The sequence below is a fragment of the Pristiophorus japonicus genome, chromosome 15, assembly GCF_044704955.1.
Source record: "Pristiophorus japonicus isolate sPriJap1 chromosome 15, sPriJap1.hap1, whole genome shotgun sequence".
Classification (NCBI taxonomy): domain Eukaryota; kingdom Metazoa; phylum Chordata; class Chondrichthyes; family Pristiophoridae; genus Pristiophorus; species Pristiophorus japonicus.
This window is the reverse complement of record NC_091991.1, coordinates 83,350,437-83,373,679: the sequence shown is the minus strand read 5'-3', so window position 1 is coordinate 83,373,679 and position 23,243 is coordinate 83,350,437. Positions and strand designations below refer to the sequence as shown.

The window sequence follows — 23,243 nt, the reverse complement described above, 5'->3', positions numbered from 1 at the left end:
CCTTAATAGACCCTCTGACCACTTTTATATCCGGAAGGTTGTTTGTGTCCTCCTTAGTGAATACTGAACCAAAGTACTTGTTCAATTGGTCTGCCATTTCTTTGTTCCCCGTTATGACTTCCCCTGATTCTGACTGCAGGGGACCTACGTTTGTCTTTACTAACCTTTTTCTCTTTACATACCTATAGAAACTTTTGCAATCCGCCTTAATGTTCCCTGCAAGCTTCTTCTCGTACTCCATTTTCCCTGCCCTAATCAAACCCTTTGTCCTCCTCTGCTGAGTTCTAAATTTCTCCCAGTCCCCAGGTTCGCTGCTATTTCTGGCCAATTTGTATGCCATTTCCTTGACTTTAATACTATCCCTGATTTCCCTAGATAGCCACGGTTGAGCCAGACTATTATCTGAATGGTGACAGATTAGGAAAAGGGAAGGTGCAACGAGACCTGGGTGTCATGGTACATCAGTCATTGAAGGTTGGCATGCAGGTACAGCAGGCGGTTAAGAAAGCAAATGGCATGTTGGCCTTCATAGCAAGGGGATTTGAGTACAGTGGCAGGGAGGTGTTGCTACAGTTGTACAGGGCCTTGGTGAGGCCACACCTGGAGTATTGTGTACAGTTTTGGTCTCCTAACTTGAGGGACATTCTTGCTATTGAGGGAGTGCAGCGAAGATTCACCAGACTGATTCCCGGGATGGTGGGACTGACCTATCAAAGACTGGATCAACTGGGCTTGTATTCACTGGAGTTCAGAAGAGTGAGAGGGGACCTCATAGAAACGTTTAAAATTCTGACGGGTTTGGACAGGTTGGATGCAGGAAGAATGTTCCCAATGTTGGGGAAGTCCAGAACCAGGGGTCACAGTCTAAGGATAAGGGGTAAGCCATTTAGGACCGAGATAAGGAGAAACTTCTTCACCGAGAGTGGTGAACCTGTGGAATTCTCTACCACAGAGTAGTTGAGGCCAATTCACTAAATATATTCAAAAGGGAGTTAGATGAAGTCCTTACTACTCGGGGGATCAAGGGATATGGCGTGAAAGCAGGAAGTGGGTACTGAAGTTTCATGTTCAGCCATGAACTCATTGAATGGCGGTGCAGGCTAGAAGGGCTGAATGGCCTGCTCCTGCACCTATTTTCTATGTTTCTATGTTCCATCCAAGCTACTCTAATATTTTAGGTTCACTTGCAGGTTGTCTCACCACATGTTAGAAGGGGTGAGGATACTTTTAGCCCTCCCTAAGCCTTCAGTACAACTTTAAATGATGCCTGTGATATTAGCAAACTACATTTTATAATGGCAAACCTGTCAATAATTGAGAATGTGGCTGGAGCTAACCAAGGAATCATTGTGGTTCATGTCCCAGGCCATTTGCAAACTCTGCCCATAGTATCTGTCCTGATACCTTAACCATGGATCCTTTACTGCAAGTGTGGTGTAGCCTTGACATTGACATTGGGATGATGAGGTGAGGGGAAAACATTGAGCTGGACCAGTTATTCAAACACCTTTTAATTACTGTCACAGAAAGTTGGTGCTTTTAAATGGAGAGCCAAATGTGAGCTTTGAGGTTGTGATTGGTACACACCTGTTGAGTATAGGGTCTGGATTGTCTGAGCTGGCACACGGTGTCCACCGGTATGCTCGCGGCCTTCTGCGAGAAGTGGGCGCTGGAGGGACTAGAGTGCATCACCCTGGCAACCAAATTTAATATTTTTTTATTGCTGGGTTTAGTGTCCCCTCCCCTTTTTAAGGGGCACTTGTAAAATGTATAGTTTTAGTGCCCCCCAAAAAAAACCACACAAACAAAGGGCCTTGGTGTTTGGAGTGTCCCCCAGATCAGGGGGCACTTGATTTAACTGTTTAATTTTGTTTTGAAAAAAGTTGCCTCTGAGCTGGTTTCTAACTCGGCATTGTGAAATGTGTAAGGACAACAGATTAGACTTCAAGAGTAGTCAGCTTTTGTATCTGACTGCTTGAGGTGTCTTTGCTCACTTCCTTATTCCCACCCTTTTTTGTTCTTCCTTCTCTCCTTTTCTTCCTTACAAAAATAAATGTGGGCAGTATTGTGCCTAGGGTTCAAAATGGTGGAGTTTACATATATGCTTAGAATGTCAATACATTCTAGCTCTTGTATCTTCTGAGTGCTTTCATCTTGAACATGTGCTACAGACTAGGTACTTTTCTACTGGTCAGCTAGGCACAACAGCTGAGAAATGTCTTTGTATAAATGTGTACTTCCAGCTCGATAGTTATGGGATGCCACAATGATTTTCAGGTTCAAGATTGAGCATAGGGTTGTCTTTTTTCTTATCTTCCCTCCTTTCCCCCCCCCCCCCCCCCCCTCCCTTCAGGATCAGCACCCAGGGGTCCCAATGAAGGAAGACTTCCCTTCCCTATAGAGCATAACTGGAGTTGCTGATGGATCATGCTGAGTTGCTCAAAAGGCTGCCCCTTCTCTCCATCCTCCCCTGGGCTAAGGTTGCCCTGATCAACCAGTTATCCATGCACAATAAGTAAAAGGCCTCTCTTGCAAGAAAGCTGTCAGTGAAGAAAGATGCTTGATAAAGATGCTGGGAGTGGGTATTGGGTGAACAGCAGTGTTGCTGATCTGGAATCTTAAGTTCCACTTGACTTGTCTGATCCAATTCTGGAAGGGAGGATCTCTGTTCTGTGAAGTAGGCTTGCAGCTGCAATGCCTCGGTGATCTGTTGGAAGAAAAATCACAACCTGCAGAATAACATGCAAATCCAAAACTTGAAAATTTCATTCAGCTTTGCAATGCTTTGTAATTGCCCAGTAGAATTCAACCATGCTCCGTCTGAGACAGTGATGCTTTTCAATAGTGGATACAAAGTACTTGTATGTCAATTGGGTTGTTCTTTTGTTTAGTGCTAGTGTTGATTTATTCCTATCTTGAGGTGGCTGGGCAGAGTAATTATGGAACCTACCGAATTGTGGGTTATAAATGGGTGAACTTGGAGAATTTTGGGTAGACCAATTTACTTTAGCTGCTCAAATGCCAGTGTTGGTGAGGGTACAGATGGACTACAGTAATTGTGTATATAAACAAGCATGTTGACACTGTCTTGTCTTTGTGCAGTTACACTACTGCTGTAGCCTGAACTTCCTGGAATTGTGGGCTTGTTTTGTGTTCCAAGATGCAAGTTGTCTTCAACCCACCTCTAATTTGGTGCACATGCAATTTGTCCTTTTTGGGGTGGTATTAAGGTTAGTTCACATAAATAGTCTTCCTTGGTCTGCAACATTAATTTAACCTGAACAAACATCTCCCAGCTGTTTCTATTCCTGCATTCCTAGCCTGCCCCTTGGTCTGACCTGTTGTAGCTTTAGCTGTGAATTATTGTCAATGGCTCTTGTACCAGTAAATGATTTGGTGGTCTGTCTCTGGTCTCTGCCTCAGTTTGAGCCTGTAATATAGTATAGCGGATGTGCATGATCACCTGAGGATGTGAATTTTCTTAAGGGACAGTATCCCTGGTGATGTCCCTCAGGATAATAGTCATTGCTATCTTTGTGGAGGTTGAACTTCTTGTCATGTGTTCTGTTGCTTACCATTCCCTCTTTCTCTTTCCTTCCCCCTGCACCCCACTTTCCCAATCCCCCAAAAATGGACTTGTTAATGAATAAATGTGGGTGATTGACCTTTCCATCCAATTTATCTTCTGCATGAACAGTACATGAGTCTGGGATTGAATTTCTGGTCATATTTCCTTCTTGAAAGATGATTTCACATGAGTGCAGACAACTTACAAGTTGTGCCAGTGCATTCCACATTTCTTCTGGAAAATAGGTAAAGCACCCAATTTGCGCACAGTTCAAATTATCTGAATTCACAATGTGGTACTTGTCTTGCAATACACAGATATGACTCTCCATAAGCCTAAGCTGTGTTCAATACTGGGGCTTTGGAGAGGGTACAGAAGAGATTTACTAGAATGGTTCCAGGGCTGAAGGAGTAGTTCAATGGATAGATTGGAGAAGCTGGGATTCTTCTCCTTGGAGCAGAGAAGGCTATGAGAGATTTGATAGGTGTTTCAAATCATGAAGGGTTTAGATAGAGCAAATACAGAAATAATTTCCAATGCCTGAAGGGTTGATAACGAGGGCACAGATTTAAGGTGATTGGCAAAAGAATTAGAGATGACATGAGGGAAAAACTGTGATGCAACAAGTGGTTAGGATTTGAATACACTTGCTGGTAGGGTGGTGGATACAAATTCAATAGTAACTTTCTAAAGGTAATTGGATAAATAACAGAGGAGAAAAAACACTGGGATGTTTTACTATACTAAAGGCACTATATAAATGCAAGTTGAGTGTCAGGTGCCAGTGTATTCCAAGTTTCTTCTGGAAAATTAATTTACAATTTCACATCTGCGGTCCTAGATCAAGAAATTCATCACTAAGAACATCGCGGATGAATGGACACCAGTTTCATCCATTTCAAACTGTTTTTAGTAGTGGGAGAATATTAGGAACAGCATTGTGTGATGGAAACTTGCTTCTGTTGTGCAGGTCAATCTGATTTCCATCAAGGTGTAAGCAAGGTTAAATTTCTTACTCGTTTCCAGAAGGAGTCATCTGAAGTATATTTTGGAATGACTTAACGCGCGTGTCAGCCAATAAGTTGGAGGTGGAGTGAGACTTGTAGTTTTAAAGTCAGTCCCTGCTGTAGTTTCATCACGACTTCAATGAGCTTTCCAGAGCAGGATTATTTGTCCAGCAAAATGCAGTGTGGGGAGAATAGTTACATAATACTGATTATTGCTCCAAGAGCAGTAGTGTACAGTTGGTGTATTTATGAAAAAGGTGTCCACATCTTCAACCTTGTAGAATCCACAGGTGTGTACTGTAGACGCTTAAATCCATGTTAATATTCATTCTAAAACTCTACTGACACATCTTGGTCTGATTTGGGAATCATCCACTGATGAGGCAACGGTGCTAAAATGAGACATTCCCAAAACCTCCAGGCTCACAATATTCAAACCAGACGAAGCACCAAATAAGGATAGTAAATGCGGTATGCTGCTTACAGGGTCAGGTTGGTCACTCCCATCCTAATATGTTAAATAGGAGCAGCCTCTTCAAATAATGGAACAGGAGTAGGCCATACGGACCCTCGAGCCTGCTCCGCCATTCAATATCATGGCTGATCTGATCATGGACTCAGCTCCACTTCCCCGCCCACTCTCCATAACCCCTTATTTCCTTATCATTTATTTCTCTCAAATTTATTCCGAGAGTTTCGTAATGTCCCAGCTTCCACAGCTCTGAGGCAGCTAATTCCACAGATTTACAACCCCCAGAAGAAATTTCTCATCTGTTTTAAATGGGCGGCCCCTTATTCTAAGATCGTGCCCTTTAGTTCCAGTCTCCCTATCAGTGGAAACATCCTATCTGCATCTACCTTGTATCGTATCCTATTGTGTGTATATAGCTGAACGGTTGAACAATGAAAAATCGTAAAGCAGAGATGTAAAGTTTCTTACGGGGATGGAGGCAAAATACAGTTGAGCTTTCCACCTTGCCTTGTGGCAAGGGAAAGAACGCAGCTGAATAAACATTTTCCATGTTATAATGTTGCCAAAAAGAGCAGTAAGCTTGAGGACTAGGAGAATTTTAGAATTCAGCAAAGGAGGACCAAGAAAGGGAATACAGAAAATAGGTGCATTAGGCCCTTCGAGTCTGCACCGCTATTCAATAAGATCATGGCTGATCATTCCCTAAGTACCCCTTTCCTGCTTTCTTTCCATACTCCTTGATCTCTTTAGCCGCAAGGGCCATGTCTAACTCCCTCTTGAATATATCCAATGAACTGGCATCAACAACTCTCTCTGCGGCAGGGAATTCCACAGGTTAACAACTGAGTGAAGAAGTTTCTCCTCATCATCAGTCCTAAGTGGCCTACCCCTTATCCTAAGACTATGTCCCCTGGTTCTGGACTTCGCCAACAGCGGGAACATTCTTCCCACATCTAACCTGTCCAATCCCATCAGAATCTTATACATTTCTATGAGATCCCCTCTCTTCCTTCTAAACTCGAGTCAATAAAGGCCCAGTTGATCCAGTCTCCCCTCCATATATGTCAGTCCAGCCATCCTTGGAATCAGTCTGGTGAACCTTCGCTGCACTCCCTCAATAGCAAGAACGCCCTTCCTCAAATTAGGAGACCAAAACTGAACACAATATTCCAGGTGGGGCCCCACCAAGGCCCTGTACAACTGCAGTAAGACCTCCCTGCTCCTATACTCTCATCCCATAACTATGAAGGCCAACATACCATTTGCCGCCTTCACCGCCTGCTGTACCTGCATGCCAACTTTCAACAGGTGAACAGGTCTCGTTGCACCTCCCCTTTTCCTAATCTGCCACCATTCAGAAGATAATCTGCCTTTATCCAAAATGGATAACCTCAATTTATCCACATTATATTGCATCTGCCATGCATTTGCCCACTCACCTAACCTGTCCAAGTCACCCTGCAGCCTCTTAGCGTCCTCCTCACAGCTCACACCGCCACCCAGTTTAGTGTCATCTGCAAACTTGGAGATATTACACTCAATTCCTTCATCTAAATCGTTAATGTATATTGTAAAGAGCTGGGGTCCCAGCACTGAGCCCTGCGGCACTCCACTAGTCACTGCCTGCCATTCTGAAAAGGACCCGTTTATCCCGACTCTCTGCTTCCTGTCTGCCAACCAGTTCTCTATCCACGTCAGTACATTACCCCCAATACCATGTGCTTTGATTTTGCACACCAATCTCTTGTGCGGGACCTTGTCAAAAGCCGTTTGAAAGTCCAAATACACCACATCCACTGAATGAGAGTAAACTAGCGAGAGACTTAACAGATTGTAAAAGCTTCTATAAGTATATAAAGCGGAAACAGGAGAAATTATCATGGGGAATAAGGAAATGGTAGAGAAATTAAACAAATACTTTGTGTCTGTCTTCATGGAAGAAGACTGAAAAAAAACTCCTGCAAATAGTGGAGAACCAAGGTACGCGCGAGAATGAGGAACTGAAAGACATTTAGTACAGGTTGAACCTCCCTTATCCAGAACTCTCTTATCCGGAACCACCCCTTGTCCAGAACCATTCCCCGCCACCGGGTGGCGCATGCGCAGAACTCCAACATGAACAAATTGAAGTCCTTCCTTGCTGCCGACTCCCGCAATCGCTGGCCTGACCCCACGATCCCAACCCCGATATCCCCTTGCTCAGTACCTGTACCATCCAATTTAACGTGACCATCCCTCATTCGGAAAAATCCCTTATCCAGAAAAGGCCAGGTCCCGAGGGTTCCGGACAAGGGAGGTTCAACCTGTATTAGTAAAAAAAAAATTGTACTGGAGAAATTAATGGTACTGAAAGCCAATAAATCCCCTGGACCTAATGACCTACATCCTAGGGTTTTGAAAGAGGTAGCTAGAGATAGTGGATGCATTGGTTGTCATCTTCCAAAATTCAATAGATTAAAAAAAAAATTCCTGCGGATTGGAAGGTAGCAAATGTAACCCCGCTATTTAAGAAAGGAGGGAGAGAGAAAACGGGGAACTACAGACCAGTTAGCCTGACATCAGTAGTCAGCAAAATGCTAGCACCTACTTTTAAGAACATGGTAACAGGGCACTTAGAAAATAATAATAGGATTGGGCAGAATCTACAAAAGGGAAATCATGTTTGGCATTATTTGGGGTTGTAACTATCAGAATAGATGAGGAGGGACCAGTGGATGTGGTGTATTCGGATTTTCAGAGCGCATTCTATAAGGTGCCACACAAGGTTATTAAACAAAATGAGGGCTCATGGTGTTGGGGGTAATATACTAGCATGGATTGAGGATTGGTTAACGGACAGAAAACAGAGTAGGAATAAACAAGTCATTTTCAGGTTGCAGTCTAACTAGTGGGGTGCTGCAAGGATCAGTACTTGGGCCTCAGCTATTCACAATCTATGTCCATGATTGGATGGGACCAAATGTAATATATCCCAGTTTGCTGATGATACAAAGCTAGGTGCGAATGTAAGTTGTGAGGAGGATGCAAAGAGGCTTCAAGCAGATAGACAGATTAAGCGAGTGGGCAAGAACATGGCAAATGGAATATAATGTGGAGAAATGTGAAGTTATCCACTTTGGTAGGAAAAATAGAAAAACGGAGTATTTTTTAAACAGAGATTTGGGAAATGTTGGTGTCCTTGTACATGAATCACTGAAAGTTAACATGCAGGTACAGCAAGCAATTAAGAAAGCAAATGGTATGTTGGCCTTTACTCTATACTCAAATCCTCTTGTAATAAAGATGTCTTGCTGCAATTATATAGGGCCCTAGTGAAACCGCACCTGGAGTATTGTGTACAGTTTTGGTGTCCTTACCAAAGGACACCATAGCTGCCATAGAGGGAGTGCAACGAAGGTTCACTAGACTGAGGATGGGGGGGCAGGGGGGATTGTCCTATGAGGAGAGATTGAGTGGACTAGGCCTATATTTGAGTTTAAAAGAATGAAGGGTGATCTCATTGAAACATACAAAATTCTTACAGGGCTTGACAGGGTAGATGCAGGGAGGATGTTTCCCCTGGCTGGGGAGTCTAGAACCAGGAGTCACAGTCTCGGAAATAAGGGGTCGGCCATTTAGGACTAATATGAAGATAAATGTCTTCACTCAGAGGGTGGTGAATCTTTGGGATTCTCTACCCCAGAGGATTGTGGATGCTCAGTCGGTGAGTTTATTCAAGACAGAGATCGATAGATTTTTGGATATTAGGGATACGGGGATAGTGCAGGAAAGTAGAGTTGAGGTAGAAGATCAGCCATGATCTCATTGAATAGCGAAGCAGGCTCAAGGGGCCCAAAGGCCTACTTATGCTCCTAACTCTTATGTTCTTATCAGAAAGGGAATGGTGCAAGGCAAATTGGCAGGACGGGGAGAAAAGACCATTTTCTATTCTGTGATTTCTATATATTTAGTTATGCCATGTGCTACAAAGCATCCGTGCCGGGTCACACTGCATCTCTACCTCCCTTCATAGAAATTGAAGGATTTAAAACATTAATTGTAGGAGCTGCAGTCGACTAAAACTAGGGCAATAACACAAACAGAAGGGAAATAGAGGTAGCAAATGCTTTGAAACACTCAGCAGGTCTGGCAGCGTGTATGGAGAGAGGAAGGTATGGTGACCTGGTGCTGATGAAAGGTCGACTTGAAACGTTAACCCTACCTTCCTCTCTCCACAGATGCTGCCTGACCTGCTGAGTCTCTTCAGCTTTTTCTGCTTTTATTTCAGATTTCCAGCATCTTTTACAAAGCAGTTGGGATGTGGGCTGTGGTGCGGCAATCAATTATTCCGCTCTTCAGGTGGGCCTGGCCTTCACAATGTATTGTTGAAAATGTCATATTCATGTTTACTTGATAAAATAGGCTTATGAAACTCTTTAATTGAATAATAGAATTTATAATTACGGAACGAGATCTAATTTACCTAATGCTGCTACAAGAATTTAAAATCTCAATGTAAAACCAGTAGCAACATCTGAGAACATCCCAGCACCCTGTTTGGGCCCACTTAGTTCACTTAGCTACGCTATTTCCACTGGAGTCTGATGCGCAGCAAACCTTGTTCTGTAACGAGTTCTACATATGTTCTTATAAACGAACTGTTCCTGGTGGGTACATTCTGCACAATACTGTAATGTGCTTGCTCCATCATGCAAAAGAACCAGGGGAAGATGAGAATTTTTTTTTAACGCCATGGGTTCTTATGATCTGGAATGCTATCACCATCTGAAAGGATGGTGGATGCAAATTCAGTAGTAACTTTCAAAGGGAAATTGGATATATAGTTGAAAAAGAAAGATTTGCAGGGCTACCGGGAAAGAGCAGGAGAGTGGGAGTAACTGTATAGCTCTTTCAAAGAGCCAGCACAATGCGATGGACATGGGCTCCTTCTGCGCTGTATGATTCTATGCAGTGGTGAAAACTGTTCAATTCAAACTGATGATCTAAGTCAACTTGTTCTGTTGGAATGCTGAGTACTGTGAAATTAGAGTAGAAATCACAAGGCCGAGGATTCCTCATGCAGCTATGTTTTCAGTTCACTGCTTCTGATAGTCTGGTAACAGTGTTGTCATCTCTGTTTCACCTGTCTCTTTTTTCCTCTCACCCTCCTTTTCAAAAAATACAGCTTCATATTTGTAACACTGATGGGAAGAATGGAAATTTGGCTGCGGCTTCACAGCTATTTTTACTCGAGCAGTAGATCAGACTGTAATGTCTGCTTGCAGCATAGATTTAATCACTAGGTTTAATGAAAATCAGAGGTTTGGGTTCTAGACCAACTGAGCCTTACATAGAATTTACACTACAGAAACAGATCATTCGGCCCAACTCCACACGAGCTTTCTCCCACCCTAATTCATCTCGTGCTATATGCATAGCCTTCTATACCTTTCTCCCTCATGTACTTATCTAACATCCCCTTAAAACCACCTGTGCTATTCGCTACAAGTACTCCACATGATAGCGAGTTCCAGCTATTAAACAAACGACACGTGCGTTACGCAACCAGCGACTTGGCAATAAGACTACGTGACAAACAACAGCTCCCCCTCGATTTCAGATGTCAAAAAATCGATAATTAACTTGCCTAAGACTTCAGTGCTGGGAAGGAAGCGTTGGTTTTGAAAAACAACAGAAAAAGTGTAAACTTTACATGTTCTTCATATAGATCTACACAGAATATTATATCACTTTGATTCAAATGGGCTGCATAAATGATTAAGTGGAGGGATTTGTGACTATTGTGAAAAGTTGAGGTTGTTTGAGATTGCATTGATGATATGGTACAGCATCACAGAAAGAAGGATAGTTTAAACCAACCAATGTTCCGTGAAGAAAATGTGCATCCTAATGTGGTCTTGATGGATACAGACACCCAGTTACCGATACATTTGAATTACAGGATGAAACAGCTGTTAAAAAAAGACTTGCATTTTTATATCACCTTTCACAACCTCAGGACATCCCAAAGCGCTTTACAGCCAAATAAGTACTTTTGAAGTGTAGTCACTGTTGTAATGTAGCAGCCAATTTGCGCACAGCAAGCTCCCACAAACAGCAATGTGATAATGACCAGATAATCTGTATTTGTTGAGGGATAAATATTGGCCAGGATACTGGGGAGAACTCCCCTGCTCTTCTTCAAAATAATGCCATGGGATATTTTACATTCACAGAACAGCGCTCCCTCAGTGCTGCACTGGAGTGTCAGCCTAAATTATGGGCTCAAGTCTCTGGAGTGGGACTTGAACCCTTGACCTTCTGTAGTTAAGATTAATTTTCACAATATGGTCCAATGCTGGCATAGCAGAGTAAAGACAGTCAGTCAGAAGTTGTGCAGTGAGACTGTTGCACACAGTACTTGAACACTTCAATTTGATGAATTGTGCAAGGTACCCTGAACAGAAAAGCTGAACTTACTGACCTGGGCTCATTTCTCTTCACAGGCCATGGCATCTTACCACAAATGAGGCAGACGCATGAATAAATTACCACCACAATCAAGTTTGCACAGTTTTTGCAGTTTACAATACACACTCCCCACAGTCTGATAGAGTATACAAACAAAAAGCGTCTTGATGGGATTAAGCACACCTATTCCCGCATCATTACAGACTGTATACAGACACGTCCTTAACCTGGTTCCCATTGCATCTCAGACTTCAGGGAAATTGAACTTCATCTGCTGAAAAAGTTTGGGAGCTTGAGAAAAACAAAGTGTCTTGAGGGTGCATGGAACATCCTGCCAGTTGTATTAGGTACAACCATTGCTCAAATGCTCAAGATATTTATTGTGGAGATGTTTTTGTGTATGAATTGTAAAGACAGCCACACTGTTGTTGCCTTGCTTACAGTCAAACACGTACAGTATTTTCACTCGAACTATAACATAACAAGGACAGTGATGTTATTACTTATACTGTAGCTCGTACTGTCTTTATTCCACCCAGGGAATGCATTTGATGCTGTCATCTGTTTAATCTGCATTGAACGTGAGATGTGTCAATCTTGCATTATGTAGGGATGCAGTTTTCCTCAGCTGTTGAGACATTTCAGATTTTACATGAAATGGTGAATCACGGATTTCTGGATGTATATTGATTTTGTTTACAGCCATTAAATGTGTGTTTAAAAAAGGATAATAAAATATTCTCTCAAATTAGGGCGCTGTAGCAAAGTGAAGTACTCGAATGAGCGACACCCTTTTTGTCTCCTTATCTTCTTGCAAACTGAATTACCTTTTATAATCTGGGATATTGTCTGCTCACGAAGTTTAAATCTATAGATTACATTCTAATTATCTGCATTCCATTTTGGGGGATTCTTTTCCTTATAAAAATAAATAGGAACTTCGGAATCGCTGTTTGTTTTACATTTGTAGTAGTTCAGAATGTGACTTCTATTCTGGAGTAAAGTAGAGGACAATATCTTTCTTACAAATGCTGGAACTCAATAGTCTTTACAACCAAAATAGAAACCTTTTTCTGTTTTTTGGAACAATCTTAACAGGAGGAGGCCATTCAACCCGTTGAGCCTGTTCTGCCATTCAAATAGATCGTAACTGATCTTTATCTCAATTCCATTTACCAGCCTGGGTTCCATAACCCTTAATACCCTTGCCGTACAAAAATCTAGCATTCTCAGTCTCGAAATTTTCAATTGACCCTTAGCCTCAATAGCCTTTTGGGAAAAGTGTTCCAGATTTCCTCTACTCTTTGTGTGAAGAAGTGCTTTCTGACATTACCCCGAAATGACCTAGCTCTAATTTTAAGGTTACAACTTTTAAACACTCAGAATAGGAATAGTTGCTCGTGAGGTGAACCAAGTTTCCTCTCCTTGGTGACTAACAAATATATCTATTGAGAGAATTTGAATGGTTTTCACCGATGAGAGAGGCCATTCAGCCCTTCTAGTTTATCCTTCCATAGAAACCTACGATGCATCCAGCGACTTCTTGAACAATTCTGGAGATTTCTTCATCTTCACGTGAATCCAGAGCACAGAACTGTACTCGTTTCATAACTGAATAGTTAACTTAAATAAAAGTGCATTTTTAAGAGCCAACAATTTGCTTATTTCCATTTTTTTTAAAGTTTTATTGGTCTTAATCTGAGGAGTTTTAACAATTCATGGGCCGGGCCACCGAGTTCTTGAAGCCCTGGTCTGAATTCCATCCTGTGCGCTCCTTCAGAGTTGACTGAGCAAGTTCCCTGTCAGTTTGCTGGACTGAGTGATCGAGTATTCCCATCTGAAGTACATTTACATCTGGCAGTGGGACCTCTGCTGATGACTGAGACAGAATTTCATTGTTTGTAAGGAAGTCAGTGGCCAGGACTATCCTAAACACCTTGCTTAAGAAGGTCAGAGTGAACATAGGAGCTAATGAAAAGGAATTTAAAATGAATCTTATTTGGAGAGGGCAATTTGCAATTGCCAACCATTAAAATCAGATCCATGATTGACCACTTACAATTTAGAACTTTTTTTATTAGGTCTAAGTTTTTTTTTCATGTTTTTTCAAATTAATTTAACAGTTTATTAACATTTAATTCATTCTATAATAATTCTATTATTAGTGCGGAAATTTATTTAATGCTGCCACCGTGCCAATAGCTGTTCCAAGGTTGCCATCTTGAAATCCTAATGGTATACCGTGAAGTTACAGATTCGGGGAAAATCTACCGCTCCCCCAAAAGAATAATTTGCTTATTCATCATACTATATGCGTGATTATTAATGCTTGCAAAATATGAGAGCCTAATTTTTCCTGTGCTTTTTCCAACGTTTCCCATCCAACCAGAAAATTTGGAGATGTATCTCAATGAATTTGACTTTTCCCTTCCTACACTGAATACAGATACCTCCACTGGTTTCTCCCACCATTGGCATGGGTACTATATTATGTTCCAAGCAGGGTTAACGTACACTGTGCTTTCAACAGGTTTGCCTGAAGCTTTATTTTGTTTGAGTAAATTTCCTGTAAAATGGATTTGCGTTAGCTTACTTGCGTTTGGTATGACAACACTGTTTTCTGCCACCAGTAGTCGCATCGGGTGCTTTTCCCTTAGTTGTGGTTTTCTACCCTGCAAAAAGTTCTCAGTGTTTCTCGGAAAGGCTAAAGCAACAAAATACACAGTCATCCCAGCTGAGATGTTTCACACCAAGCCGCTATCTCAAAGCCATTAGTGTAGCTAAATCAGGCCAGTCAAAATCTCATCTATCTTCCTTTTGCTTCATTGGAGAAGCAAAGGAACCATTTGGAAGACTCTTAATAAAAGTGTGGGAATGAGATTCTCTTCCTTGAGGAACGAGGTGTCTGCTAATTCACCTTAAATACCAGATTCAATGAGGATTCCAACCTGAAAGTTAGAACTATTCTGGAAATGAGCACTGCTGATATTGATCAACCTGGTGCATAAACAGGTTGGAACTGCCTGGCACTACGCCACTACCAACTACCAACTCCCAACTCCAAGACAAGTCAGTCCTTTTTGTGTGCAGATATTTAGCCATGTAACTGGGCACGCAATCTAGAAATGGAAACAAGGCACTAGTATAGGAGACTTGACATTAATATAATTTCACATCACCGGCAGACACATGGGACTCAATGGCGTACGATTATACATATGGATTGTACCCTACATCTACAACAGGAGTTCCTCAGGGCAGTGTCCTAGGCCCAACCATCTTCAGCTACTTCATCAATGATCTTCCCTCAATCAGAAGGTCAGAAATGGGGATGTTCGCTGATGACTGCACAGTGTGCAGTTCCTCAGCAATGAAACAGTCCGTGTCCGCATGCAGCAAGACCTTGACAACATCCAGGCTTGGCTGATAAGTGGCAAGTAATATTTGCACCACATAAGGGCCGGGCAATGACCATCTCCATCCCCCATTGACATTCAATGGCATTAAGATCGTCGAATTCCCTACCATCAACATCCTAACCAGAAACGTAACTGGACAGGCCACATAAATACTGTGGCTACAAGCACAGGACAGAGGCTGGGTATTCTGTGATAAGTGACACACACCTCCTGACTCCCCAAAGCCTTTCCACCACCCACAAGGCACAAGTCATGAGTGTGGTTGAATACTCTCCACTTGCCTGGATGAGTGCAGTTCACCATTCAGGACAAAGCAGTCCATTTGATTGGCAGCATGGGAACACCACCACCTCCAAGATCCTCTCCAAGTCACACACCATCCTGACTTGGAAATATATCACCGTTCCTTCATTGTTGCTGGGAAAAAATCCTGGAACTCCCCACCGAACAGCACTCTGGGAGTTCCTTCAACACTCAGACTGCAGCAGTTCAAGAAGGCGGCTCACCACCACTTCCTAACAGGCAATTAGGTGTGGGCAATAAATGCTGGCCTGGCCAGCGACGCCCACATCCCATGAACAAATGTGCCCGAGCTGGATGATCGGCTATTTTACAAAGGCACAGAATGTTGTACCTTTGTAATACACAATGCATTATGCTACTGCTCAGATAGATCTCTATGCAATTGGCCTTTAACATTTCTGTACATGTACACAAGTGGAGGTCAATTAGAGTTTAATTGTTGTTGAGTGAGGTTTGCAGATTGATTGGTGCTTGTAAATTTCCAGCTCCAGTTCAGAAGAAATTAGCATGAAAGAAGTTATACAGGTATTACACTTTTTAGGAACATTGAAATCCAACAGGAAATGACTGCCTGCCTCATTTTTAAAAATACACCATTGTAATTTTGAAGTTTGAGGTGTTAAGGGCACTCTCCAAACTGATAGATAAATGGGGTTAGCTACAGATCTGTTTGGTTGAGGTATGAATACACAGCTATCCTGGAGGGATGAGCAACATTTTCATATGCCTAACTTTTCATAAGCTTTTACTCTTGAGCTTTTGCTGGCAAGGGAGGGTTTTTGTGGAGTTTGCCCAGTTTCTACTGATCTTCAAGGTGAGAATGATAAACCGAGAAAGAACAGGTGATTCACAATCCTGATTCTTCACCACATCCTTCTGACCCGTACAAGACAGAAATGACCTTTGTTTCTCAACACAAAGAAGAATGCACCAAAAAAAAGGTAAGGGGACCATTCGGGGTCAATGTCTCCAGTTCAGATATATTTGTTATGCTCTGTTATGATTCTGGCCCTCTCCCAACTTTATTCATGTTTACAGCAGATTGCGTTTTCCAGAGACTTGAATCCATGTCCCCTATGAGCCGAACCTCACAACTTAAAGCATGCCGTGGATAGGAATTGCGTGCCTCAGGATTAGTCTTGTAGCACGGTGTTATACACCATAAGTCAATACAAGATGCTGGTTATGCACATGCCTGATCTCTTCAAAAGGTGGAAAAAGACTACACTATCATAAGAACATAACAATTAGGAGCAGGAGTAGGCCATTCGGCCCCTCGAGCCTGCTCTGCCATTCAATAAGATCATGGCTGATCTGATCTTGGCCTCAACTCCACTTCCCTGCCTGCTCCCCATAACCCTTGACTCCCTTATCATTCAAAAACTATCAGACCACATAGTTAAAGGTTAAACCACAAACACAATTTATTGTGACAAATAAATGTATACAGAAACAATAAAACACCAGAGAAACAACAATACTGTATTTAACTTTACTGCAGTAATTTAAGCAGTTTAGAAAAGCATATAATTGATCATTCTTACATGGAGCACATCTGTCCACAAGAGGTTGTGTCTCTGCCATGACATAGAAAATAAAAGTAAAACTAAACATTCTAGGGCTGCGGCCCAGATATGTCTTCACTTCCTTTTGATGTGGAAGCCAATTTCCCGAGAAGACGTCACTGGTTCTCAATAGGCTGGTGATTATATTATTATTTCTATCTTTCTAGTAAATAGCGGCGTGGTGTGCAGCCCCAGCATTGTTAACTATGTCAGGCTGGAAACAAAGCTTTTCATGTCACAAGAATTAATTTTGACATAACTGCCTTCCTTTCGGGAGGTCCCCTTGATTGGGGGTTAGCCATTGCAGATGAAGACCTTAGGCTGCTTTCTCAGTCAGTCAATTTGCATGCGTACAGCATTTCAAAATCCTGCTGAATTTGGCCAAACTATAATGAGCTATCACTCTCAATATGGTGAGCTGCTCCAGCCAGTGTTTTGAATTTGCAATACCTTCAGACCCGAAGACGAAGGAGATCTTTTCAGAGAGCAGCTAACAGAGTTATTCTCTTCAAATTACAGCCGACTTCTCTTAATTCAAATTTGCATCATTCAGCTTATCTGATAACTCAATATTTTAGCACTTTACTCTCTTATTTATGTTGCTTAATTCAAATATTGGGTAATTCAAAGTTTTTATAATGCAAAAGAATGATTTGAAATGCTCAGGAATAGACTGTAGATTGGCTGAGCTAAATTGTACATGGAGAGCTTTTCTAATATGAAGCAGGGCTCAACTTCCCCTGGGTTACAGTACAGACAGTGATCGAGAAAGACTTGTCCTGTGGCTTTAGAATAAGGATTTGGCCCAGTTAACGTGAGGAGCTTTGGGTCTTGTTTTGTCTGGAGGATTAATCAGACAATGGCTTACCCTCAGCTTCATTGGTGTGTGCGCAGTAATTAGATGGGGATTGTAATTTTTGGAAGGGGAGGTTTATTTCTTTAACAATTCACAAGAGGAGTATAACGTCTTGAACTTCTTATTCTGTACTTTTCACTTTGGCCCTAAATCTGCTGCTTCATAAACTTATGAACACTTTTCCAGCCTATTTTTTTAAATCATTGATCTACATCTATTGTTTTTGAAAGATTTGATAGTTGAGTTCGCTCTATGCCTTGTTTCATGATCCATATGCCTTTATTGGCCAGTCTTTTTGTATCAGCCCATATTGCTACCTAAAGCAATGTGAGAATTAATTTGGCTGAACAGTTCACAGTGCCTTGATTCCACTGAACACTTCATTAGTCTAAGGGTACTGCCTCGACAAATAAAAGCCCTATCCTGTTACGTTGACTAAAGAAAGGTTGCAGCTGCTAGTGTTGTTTGATACAGCTTAACCTCTTGGCTCAACTATCGCCAAACAACGTTCAATGTACTGATTGATAGACTCCATTGCTTTGTGCCACCAACTCATAGGAGGCTTCATACAGGTTGTATTGCAGGATATCTGTAAAACAGACCTTCACGAGAAATAACAGCTTTGATCTTTCTGCTGCAAAGTATGTCCTGGCCCTCTCCCAAGCTGCTAGATTCATGTTCACAGCACATTGCCGCCTGAGGAAAAGAGTGTTTGAAGACCAGGCCCTCAAAACTGCCACCAAGCTCATGGTCTACAGAGCTGTAGTGATACCCGCCCTCCTGTATGGCCCAGAGACATGGACCATATACAGTAGACACCTCAAATCACTGGAGAAATACCACCAACAATGTCTTTGCAAGATCCTGCAAATCCCCTGGGAGGACAGACGCACCAACATTAGCGTCCTCGATCAGGCCAACATCCCCAGCATCGAAGCACTGACCACACTCGACCAGCTCCGTTGGGCGGGCCACATTGTTTGCATACCTGATACAAGACTCCCAAAGCAAGCGCTCTACTCGGAACTCCTACATGGCAAGCGAGCCCAAGGTGGGCAGAGGAAACATTTCAAAGCCTCCTTGATAAAATGCAACATCCCCACCAACACCTGGGAGTCCCTGGCCAATGACCGCCCTAAGTGGAGGAAGTGCATCCGGGAGGGCGCTGAGCACTCTCATCGCCGAGAGCATGCAGAAAACAAGCGCAGGCAACGGAAGGAGCGTGCGGCAAACCAGTCCCGCCCACCCTTTCCTTCAACGACTATCTGTCCCACCTGTGACAGACTAATTTCCGTATTGGACTGTTCAGTCACCTAAGAACTCACTTTTAGAGTGGAAGCAAGTCTTCCTTGATTTCAAGGGACTGCCTATGATGATGATGACATTGCAGTTGCCATAGGCAGAGCTGGATTAAGATTATTTTGGGCACCGAGAACATTCGGCAGACTTATGTTCCCTGTTAGCCAGAATCTACAGTTTTAGAGTCACACTCTAAAATTGGTCAACTATGTTCCTTTTGTCAGTATCAGCTGTGGCGATGTGGGTAGCACTCTCGCCTCTGAATCAGATGGTTGTGGGTTCAAGTCCCACTTCAGGGACTTGAGCTCAAAAAAATCTACACTGACACTCCAGTGCAGTGCTGAGGGAGTGCTGCACTGTCGGAGGTGCCGTCTTTCGGACGAGACGCTCTCAGGTGGACATAAAAGATCCCATGACACTATTTCGAAGAAGAGCATGGGAGTTATTCCTGATGTCCTGGCCAATATTTATCCCTCATTCAACATAACAAAAAAACAAATTATCTGGTCATTATCACATTGCTGTTTGTGGGAGCTTGTTTTTGCGTAAATTGGCTGCCGCGTTTCCCACAGTAAACAGTGACTACATTCCAAATTACTGCAGTAAGTTAAAGCGCTTTGAGACGTCTGGTTGTCGTGAAAGGCGCTATATAAATCCAAGTCTTTCTTACTTTACAGGAAAATTGGTACCAAGTAGTGCGTAGGATGCCATTATGTCACAAGTCACTTCAGAAGATGGATAAAATCAGCCATGCAAGATACTTTTCATAGCAGGCTAATTCATGAATCAGATTTATTTGCATATTCAATTACTTACAGAAGTAAGCAACATATATGAAATATTAAACAGTGCAATAGAAGAAAGACTTGTGTTTAGAGTGCACCTTTCACAACCTCAGGCTGTCCGTTAGCGCTTTACAGTCAATTAAGTATTTGCAGCACGAGAGTCTCAAGACAGTTTGCAAGGGCTTAATTAAATAAATCTCATTCCACATGTGTCTCCGTGTAGCTCTTCTTGTAAATCTTGATACAAAATCTCCCTTGGAAAGGAATATGCAATCTTGTTCCTCAGTGAGCACAGACTACAGTATTCTGAGAAATTGCATTAGCTTAAGGAGTTCAGTAAAGCCCAAGCACCATGGCAAGTTGACCAACTCCCCAGCACAAAAAATAATCTGTAATTTTATAGTAATTATATTTCCTTTGGAGAACTGGCACTTGTTTTGAAATTCAGTCTGAACATTACCATTGACTTGTAAATACAAAGTCAGAAAGATGGCCACATGGGATGTTGATGATAACCTTAAATAGACATGATGTGGTTTTGGACTTTCAACGCAATTCAACCTCCAACATGAGTTAAATTCACACCTAGTTCACGGCACTTTCAGGAAACATAAGCCATATGGTTCTGGCAAAGAGGTTCAAAGTTCAGGTGGCATTCCATTTTTCTGCTTGGATAGGCCAATTTACTCACATATGTGGAGTATACCATTGTTCAAAGGACAGAACTTTATTTTTTTTATTTGGTCACAGAACCAGTTTAAATTTTTGGCTCCCTGACTAATTGTAATGTTACAAATTGTAAATAAATGTAATGATTGCCAATCTTGCACCAGTGGACATCAGTTAAGGTCTGAAGAGATTACAGTTGCCCTGGAGTTGATTTACATTTCTATTTTTTATTAAAGGACTGTACCATGCAGAGACCCTCAAGAGATCAATACTCCCTTACGTGAGCACCAAATACCTGTATATCTGTGCTCTCCACTGAATCACAGGATTCTCATGCTAGTTGGAAGGACCACAGAAGGCAATCATCTAATGTGGGTGGGGGGGGGAAAGAGGTTGACTGCATGCTCAAATTTTAGCCAACATCGGAAAGCAGAGGATCGGTCATCTCTAATGCTGTCATATTCACCATTCCCAAATTATATTTCTCTGGCCATCTAATTCTATCCAAATACCATGCTATATGTCATCCATAGAGGTGAAGTGCTGTTCGCTTTACCCTAGTGAGAGACAAATGTGTTGCCAAGAGTTTCCAATCTCAGTTGATTTAAACAAATTCATTAAAATCACGTTTTTAAGCATGGCAAATGTGAACAATAACTTGCTATAGTTGTACTCATGGCGGAAAGATATTTTGAACACTTCAAAATGGAGATAAAAGAATGGACTGTGAGCAGGAGAAAGGAACGGATAGATGGAGCCAACAACACAACAAAAGTTTTAAGCAGACTTTAGAAAATGGGAAGAGAAGGGGGCCAAAATTCAGCCTCCCGAAAAGGCCTCTTACAGCCGGAAAGGGCTGCTGATTTGCGGTCGAATGGCTGCCGCCAGCGAAATTCAGCCGGGGTTTTTTTCGGCAGTCCCCACTTCCGCACCGTTGCTGCCGACCCGTCCTAAGTGTGTAATCAAAGCGTGCACCGCCGCTCCCCCGCAACCCCATCTAAATTCACCTGTAAAAATCTTTGTCCCGCCGTGCGGTGCCTTTTCTGTCAGTGCACTGTGTTTTCAATGTGTGGGATATGGCTGTGCAGCGTTCATTCAAGGGGAGGGGGAGGACGCACTGCCGCGGCCGCCATGTTTTCTTTTTGTCGGCCGACTGCCAGGTCAGGCCGACAATTATGCCCCCAGGTTCGGCCCTCCCTGGTGGCCCAGTGGACCGAAGTTTTAAAATGGCGAAGGCTCTCCCCTTTGCGTGAAGGGGAGAGATGTGGTGACGCACACGCGTCATGTCATCATCAGCGCCAGGCTGATGACCGAGCGGCGGAGACTCCGTTCCACCTCCACTTTCGCCCCTCTAGAGTGCTCACCGCTGCACTTCCGCCCCCATTATGACCAGCTTCCAACCCGCTCCAAAAAAATTGCCAAAGAGCTGAATTTTGTGAAAGAGGCCACCTCATCCACAGTGGCAGAAAAAACACTTCAAGAGTGGTCGGTGTGACCAGTTTTGGGCGGACCTGAATTTCAGCCCCAAGAGGTCGAGTGGGCATATGTAGAAGGGAACTTCCAGAGGGCAGAAGCATGTTGGCTGAAAGAGCAGCTACCAATGTTGGAGCAAAGAGAATGGGGAACAAGGGGTAGACCAGTCTCAGGAAATTTTATTAAAGGCCCTTATTATAGAAGTGCAAGTAAAAGCAGAACTTTAATTTAAATAGCACCTTTCACCATCTCAGGACATCCCAAAGTATTTTACAGCTGAAGTACTTTTGAAAAGTAGTCACTGTTGTAATCTGTTTGCACACAGAAATGTTTTTGTGATGCTGATTGAGAGATAGATGTTGTCCAGGACTCTGAGAAATAGTGCCATGGGATATTTTATATCCACCTGAGAGAGCAGACGGCGGGTGGGGGGGGGATAATATCTCATCCAACAGGTGGCACCTCTGCCTGGAGTGTGCTCTCTGGAGTGGGTCTTGGAGCCACAATATCTGACTCAGAGCCAAAGTTGCTCAGTTCAGATCACCTAAAAGCACCAACTGTGGATCAAATCTGGGGCCTACCTGGTTCTACTTTCCTCATTGTGGCTGGGTATTCATCCACTGAGCCATTGGCGGGCCATCGGGTTACTTTTTGTTCTTGAATGCTCAAACATTCCTCCTTTGGCAGTGAGGCCCTGACAAGAGCTACCCTGCCCCTGCCGAACTCTTCTGGTCCTTGCCATACAGTGACGTCACGCAGATTTGACGCGCAGTGACAGCACGTGGATGCGTCGTAGTGACATAATGTAGTTTTGCCGTACAATGACGTCACGTATGCCTGCCGTACGATGACAAGATGTAGATTTTGCCGTACAGAGGCTGCAAGGGGAAGATGGCAGCGTTGCCAGGGCGACCGGGGCTGGCGTCGGCCGGCGGCGCGGATTAAATTCTGTGTTTCGCTCCGCCTTTGAGTGACGCGCGTGACGCACCGGGTGCGGAGGGAGGAAAAGCGAAAAAAATCACAACACAACACAATCAATCGGCAAGTGGCGTTGTCGCCCGCACGACCGCCTTGGGTTACCTCAAAAGAGGAGGCGGCGGCGGGAGGCCCGAGAGAGAGAGAGGAGGCCGAAGAAAATGGATCCCAACCGGATCATCCAGGCCCTGAAAGGCACCATCGACCCCAACCTCAGGATCGCGGCCGAGACCGAGCTCAATCAGGTGAGGCCGTGGGCTCCTCCTCTCCTCTTTTGGGCAGCGTGCGGTTTGTGCTACTCGGCGCCGCGGTCGAGGCCTGGTCGCGCCTCTGAGTTTCGGCCCGGTCGAGGCCTGGTTGCGCCTCTGAGTTTCGGCCAGGGAGGGGAGGGGCAATGGGCTC

The 23,243-nt window shown here is 43.2% G+C and overlaps 2 protein-coding genes across 4 annotated transcripts in view; both read left to right on the top strand.

Annotated features, from left to right (window-relative positions):
• caprin2 (caprin family member 2) overlaps nt 1-23,243 on the top strand; it is a 119,592-nt gene that overhangs the window by 76,309 nt on the left and 20,040 nt on the right. The window contains exon 19 of one of the 2 annotated variants that reach the window (XM_070900665.1): nt 11,533-13,144. The exons of the other annotated variant lie outside the window; for it this stretch is intronic. Within the exon in view, the coding sequence (XP_070756766.1) occupies nt 11,533-11,573 (41 nt within the window). The 3' untranslated portion in view covers nt 11,574-13,144. Of the gene's footprint in view, nt 1-11,532; nt 13,145-23,243 lie in introns of those variants that run through there. 2 annotated transcript variants of the gene reach the window in all.
• The window catches only part of ipo8 (importin 8), a 116,293-nt gene continuing 115,822 nt past the window's right edge, over nt 22,773-23,243 (top strand). For both annotated transcript variants that reach the window (XM_070900661.1, XM_070900659.1), the window contains exon 1: nt 22,773-23,086. In XM_070900661.1, the coding sequence (XP_070756762.1) occupies nt 23,003-23,086 (84 nt within the window). In that variant the 5' untranslated portion in view covers nt 22,773-23,002. The remainder of the gene's footprint in view (nt 23,087-23,243) is intronic.